This window comes from Eurypyga helias, unplaced genomic scaffold, assembly GCF_000690775.1.
Source record: "Eurypyga helias isolate BGI_N326 unplaced genomic scaffold, ASM69077v1 scaffold9252, whole genome shotgun sequence".
NCBI classification, from domain to species: domain Eukaryota; kingdom Metazoa; phylum Chordata; class Aves; order Eurypygiformes; family Eurypygidae; genus Eurypyga; species Eurypyga helias.
Genome location: NW_010236565.1, coordinates 1 through 6,565, shown reverse-complemented (window position 1 = coordinate 6,565; position 6,565 = coordinate 1). Strand labels below are relative to the sequence as shown.

Below are 6,565 nucleotides of genomic sequence, written 5' to 3'. Positions count from 1 at the left end.
TGGCTGCTAGAAAGCTGTGTTCCGGAGTTAAACCACGACATTTCCACATACCAACTCTGACTTGTACTTACAAATCAGATTTTAAATTCTAGAAATGGGTTAGTTTCCTGACAGTTTGGACCTTCTACTGTTAACCTTGTCCAGAAAATGAAGACACTGAAGTCTTTAAGAAAGAGAGGCCTTTTTCTTACAGGATCGTGTACTGCCATAACAGCAGATACTATACCATGATTGGGGTTCTTATATGCTACCTTAAGAAAAGACATATTGCGCACTCTTTTCTTGTAATGAACAATGTATTTCAAGTCTCCCAGGTGACAAATATGCAACTGCCATCAGCTACTTTTGAACAAAAGAAACAGCAAACTGGATTTTATTATTGAAATTATACAAACAGCCACAAAAATCCAATATTACCTGATTTATTCTGGGTTCATGTACTTCCCAGATGTGTGCAATTAATATTAAATCCAGTTAATTCAACACTATTAGGGAATTATATAGATTTAATATTAAGATCTCAAAATTTTTCATTCTTTTTTAATAATATAAGCAACAATGTAAGTTTTTAACTACAGATGCAGGTGAGAACAGAAAGAGTAGTTTGTTTCTTAACTACCAGTTACAAAGTAACACTACTGGTCCATATCATAATAATAGTACTATATTCACTGAAAAATTGACTAAATTATAGAAAAGCTTATGTTGCCACCATAATAAATATACTAAAATAGAAATGCACATACCTCTTTAAATGACTGTAGTAGGTTGCTACCAGAAACTGATAGTGTAATGTCTATATGATGCATTATAAACAGTGGCTCTTCCTGTGTTTGATAAGGAAAACAGGCTAGATTGTCTGCTATGTACAAGAGCATATTCACCTCTGTTTTCTGGAAGATAAAAAAACCCAGTACATATAAATATACATATAAATATCACAGATGTATACATTATCCTGTGTTCCTAACAGTCCAGAGCAATAGCATGATCACAGATTTTATTCTACATACTCCCCAAACCCACTCTAAACAACACATATATATGCAAAATTTAGTCATACCTGAAGTTACATTATTTCTGATCAATCCAAACTGAGTACAGAAAGATACAGAAGGATGCAAAAGTAACAAATGCATTCTATTATATAGGTAAATACCTTATATTACAAAACAAAACAAAGTACCTTAGGGAAATAAAATTATCAATAATTTGTCATAAAAATACATTGTAAAAGGAGATTTTAAGCTTGTAATGCTATATTTTATTTTCTTTTTAAGTGAAGGAAATGTGATGCTTACTGCAGTATCATCAAAGAGGTTGAGTAAAGAAATTAAAAATGCTCGTCTGTGTTGACGGTTCCCTCGGATCATGGAGTATAGGTGTGAACACAATGCGTTGGATGATTCATCGTGTCTAAAACCTCTTACAGGATCCTTTGGGCAGGTATTAATTGCCTGTTGTACCTGGTATGACATCTTCATACCGGCCACTGCTTTCATCTGAAGTGGAAAAATATTTGGTTTTATTTAAACCATTGCTTTCAAGCAGTAAAACTGAAAGTGGAAAATTAAACAAATGCCTGTCAACAGAAGCTGCTAGCTCATTTTTTAGCTTATTTCCTTTTAAGTGCATGCTCATCTGAAATTTAACTTTCAAACATGCATTGAGGTGCAGTACTACCTACCTTCTGAGTTGGCAAACAGATCAAAATGTCTTGTGAACTTATTTCACTGTAAAGTCTATGTTAGAAACATACAGCTAATCTGTTTACCCACTGCATCCAGGTATTCCAATTTAAACAATTTTCAACAATACTGAAATGTTTTCATACATGAACAGAATATTTTACCAAATGTGTATGTTTGATGTTACTTGTAGTGAAACCAACAACTGAGTCCATATTAGTACAATAGGACTGAAAAACAGAAAATGAGGGGGTTTTACATATATTCTGTAATTTCCAGCTGATTTTACTTACTCCAAGGCTCCTGCTCTAGTTTCAGAACAAATAATCTCTAGCTAGGCTGCATATCCAACTCTCCTCATACCACCTCTACTTCTGTTCAGTGTAGTTGTCTCTTCATCTATACATTGTCTTACATCCCAGCTGCCTATTTAGCAAATTTCATCTGCTAGCCTTCACCTGCTGGATTAGATATCTGTTTGGATGTCATGAACAGTGAAATGCTCCAATTTCAGTGGAATACAGTGAGATTTGGGAAGTTCCATAATGTAGTACACACACTGAACCAAGACTGGGGCCTTCTGAAATATAAGGAGATCTTAAGCAGAACTAATGTCACTATACCACAACTCTACAAGTCCTCATTTAGCCCTCAGATTTTCATTTCAGCAAGATCCCTCAGTTCTTAACACCTTCCTATGCTCCTTCTGCTTAGATTACAATTTATAAATCCTTGATGACTTAATGTTCTAATACATATACACTAAGGACCTCTACTTTTACAAGGTGTTCTCTTCCCTAGTCTACTGATACGGGAAAATCATTGTGAAACATTATGAAACAGCTGTCCTTACCTCTTATCAAACAAATGCTCTTATGTACTATTCAGTGAGGAAAACACTACTGTGAATTATAAATTAAAGACATTTTTAGACTGGAAGAGATGCTTCTAATTATTATGTCCTTTATATTTCTAAGAACAGAAATCTCCTAATGGGACAAAGTTGAGAACTTCTTTACAACTGCTTATAGTTATTGTTTATTTGTTACTTTATATTCTTTTTCTCCAGCTGAGGCCTATTCAAGTGCTAAGTCACCACAGAACATAACAGTATTTTGTAAAATTATAAACTGGAATTACTTACATGAATGAACCCAGCATATTTTTTGTCTATTTCCACCAACTGCTGGTCAGCTTTGTTTCGCATAGAGGGCTCTGGATCTGTGCCCATAGCAATTAAGTATGGCACACACTTGAAAAATAAATGAAATGATTATTCAGAGTCATTGCACCTCCTCTTTCTCACTTTTTGTTCTTCTGTTACACTGTCGTTCTTGTTGTATTCTGACTAATGCAAAAACTAGAATAGGAAAGTACACGCACCTTACTACCTGACTACTTTTTGCAAGAAAATAGTACAAAATACACAAGAGATCAGCATTATAAACGACAGAAGTTGTGTGAGGTTTCAGGTAGTATTTCCATTTCTCTCAAACTCTAAAGTCAATTTACACTACAAAAAAATGCCATTTAAAAAAAAAAAAAGAAAACACCACATATGACTGAACATGCACAATGGCTGTGGCATGAACAAATAATTACAACAATATTATGTAAGCAAAGAATAATGGAGATGATAACTGAAGTTCTGACATTGACTGGAATTCCATAGTGTTTGGAGGACATGGGGATTAAGGTGGAGGCAAGCTGACACAGTTCTCAGGATAAAGAATCAAATAAAGAAAACAGTTTGGCATACACATAAATTTTATAAGAGAAATAGGCTCCAATGTACATTTGTAAGTGCTCTTTAGGCACTGGCTGGGCTTTTACATCTTGATCTAACAACAAGAAAATACAGCATATGGAATCTCACTGGCTAAACAACATAAAACACATTTCAAAATATGCTTTCTGTAAAGGCCCCTTGCTACAATAAGAAATTACTGTAACATAGCTGAAAGATAAATCTAGAAATGTATCTAGCAAGCTCAAAAACTGAATAACAAAACCCCCCATCATAAAAGTCTACCATACCTGAACAGGATGGATGAGACCCTGGTTTAACGTCAGTGCAATGACATTTAGAGCAAAGTGGCGTACACTGGACTGGGTATGAAAGAAAGCCTCAAGAACCTGTTTGAGATATAGCTGCATGATGGAACTACTCATCCCTGAGGAAATATCACCCATTTCTTTCAGGTCTTCCTGCTTTGCTACTTTTTTCCCTGTAAAAAAGACAAAAGCAATAGCACACTCACCACAGTATAATAATTTCTTTTGCCATTACTTGATGCGTACTGATCTTTAAGTTTTACAATGCATACACATTTCAGCTGTCTTAGAATGGGTTTATGATCTCATGAAACATAGAACAGTCTGATGGCAAATCTACTTCAAAAAATAGAGACATGACTTTAAAGTCTTGTTCCTCAATAAAGATTTTAATCTTAAAATTTCTTATTTTGTATTTCTAATTTTGTATCTGCAAATTAACCTTAGAGGAGATTTTGATTAAAAGTATTACTACCATCATTACAGTAATTATGCATTCTGGATTGCTTTCAGGATTTATACATCTTGACAGTAAATAATAAGCTACACTTTAAAATATATGTATGTACATAATTATTTTTTTAAAATTATTCTAAGATACTTTGTGTACAATATTATTGATCTGATAACAATCTTAAGCGATTCAGTTCACGTATATAGTAATTGTATGCCAGAAAGTTAGGTTCTGCATGCCTCATTAGCATAGAACTCAACACTTACAGTCTCTGTCTGCCTGCTGCATACGCGTATCTTCCTCCTGCAAGTAGGTCTGCAGGTTCTTTAACACCTGGATTTTTAGGTTTACTGAACAGTTCTTATCTGAAAGGATGCTGTTGTACAGAGTCTTCACTTCCTGTTCAAACATTAAACTTGGGTGTTGTATAAATGCAAATCCTAAGGGTCGAAGAAAAGAGGAAATATTCCACGTTATTATCTAGAAATTGTATTTCTGCTTTTTAAGTCTTTCTTCAAAATAGAGATATGAAATTTATCTCCTCCCAACAGCATAACTTTTTCTAGTAGAAACAGTATTACTTTTTCATATGGTCACCATTCTAAGCTTATAAGGAGTTCTATTAGCCATGACAGTTCTATTAGCCATGACTCTGTCTGACAGATAAAGATGGAGTACCAACCCATGGCAGTTGCACTAAGAAGAGTTATACAGGTCTGGAAGCATGTCCAGTGTACTGGCCTGCATCTGAATGACTAAGAGGTCTTGCAAGAGCAAGGGAAGAACATTGCTAAACATTACCCATTGTTCTTTTAATATATTTGGAGAAAAACATTCTGCTGAAACTGTGAAGAATTATTCATATGGAGGCAGAGCAAATGTGGAAAAAATTTATAAATATCATGAGTATGTAAAAAATAAAATCTTAAAAACCCCACACCATAGCGAACACAGTAAAATAAAATTTATACCTCTCACTATCATTATTCATATACCCATTAAGGTCTTCTCTTGAAAACTATCTAAAGCATTCCCAAGACTACATCTGTTGGAAGATACACACTGTAGAACTGCTTTTAGCTGCAGCCTTACCCTTGACCAAGAACTGGTTATTCTTAGTCAGGGTAGTCTTTATTTCATAAAAGCTTTAATCTAAATTAGTGACAGTATATATAATTTTAGATCATGTATGTAGATTTAGAAGTGCTGCCAACAAACTCTTACACAGTATCATAAAAAATAAAAAAAGGCAATGGGAACAAAACTTCACGATTTTAACTATGTTTAACTACTTGATTCATTTTTTTTAAGACTGTGATAAAAGCAGACAATAAGTGTATTTATCACAACCACAGGAAACTAAAATTCTGAATGAACACACAGAAAACATAAACATAAAAGAAGAATGGGGGAAAAAATGAAAGTGAATAAATTATGCAAACCCAATGCATAGAAGTGGCTGTAACAAAAGGAAGACTGAGTAAGGTTTTTAAAACTGGCTCTGTGCACACAGAAAAGACAGTGTAGCTAAAGTCCAAGTCTAGGGCAAGACCTCAGTGTGTTTAAGATCTCACTTCAGTCTCAAAACAGGAAGAGGAGAGAAGGAAGGAGAGATGGAGGGGAAAGAGGTGAAAGAAAAAGGAATGATGCTCCTCTTCAGAATATGTAGTATAATTGTGCACTCTATACAGGTGTATACTGATGGATCATCCCCCAGATGGTATAAACTGCCTGACTTCCCTTGCATCCTGTGGAATATCTCCCCATACACTTCAAATTATATTTCTTCCCAGCATTTTTTCTAGTTATTCTCTAACCATAAATGCTGGACTGAAAAACAAGATTTGGAGTTACAACATACTTGCATGTGAGAAAAATAACAGCCCTATTACTTTTGGAAAGCTGATGATTTTTAAGACTTTTTAAGACAAAAGAATCCACTCTGCTGAAAAAGTATGAGACTTGAAACAATTATTTTAACTACATTTCTATAGCCAGTTCTCAAATAAAGCATGCACAGAATTTTGATTTTAAATAAACTACCCTGCCACTACACAAAAAACCTAATTTCTACTGAAATGCATGGATTTTTAATATAGCAGAACAATAAAATCTTAATATTTCTTACCAAGGCCAATAATGGCTTTTGTCTGTACTTCTTCATCTGAATGCTTCGTAAAATACATCAGTAATTCAAGTACTTTATCCTTAATGTTAACCTTAGAAAAATAAAACAAAAATGATAGCTATGTGAAGATGAAAGAGACGTTTTTAATCTGTTATAAAACCCATAAATATGAAAAAGGAGAAACACAATCTTACTGTATGGCCTCTGAAAGAGTTACAGAAGGCAAGAGCAGGGACTGGG

At 34.2% G+C, this 6,565-nt stretch overlaps 1 protein-coding gene across 1 annotated transcript; it reads right to left on the bottom strand.

Moving 5' to 3' along the window:
* Nucleotides 1-746: 746 nt before the first annotated feature.
* Nucleotides 747-6,416, bottom strand: LOC104506240 (nipped-B-like protein; the record flags this gene model as incomplete). The annotated part of the gene is made up of 6 exons (XM_010147130.1): nt 747-893; nt 1,302-1,502; nt 2,833-2,940; nt 3,726-3,916; nt 4,464-4,637; nt 6,326-6,416. Coding segments are annotated over 6 exons (912 nt in total), but the record flags the coding sequence as incomplete, so codon positions are not given.
* Nucleotides 6,417-6,565: the final 149 nt, after the last annotated feature.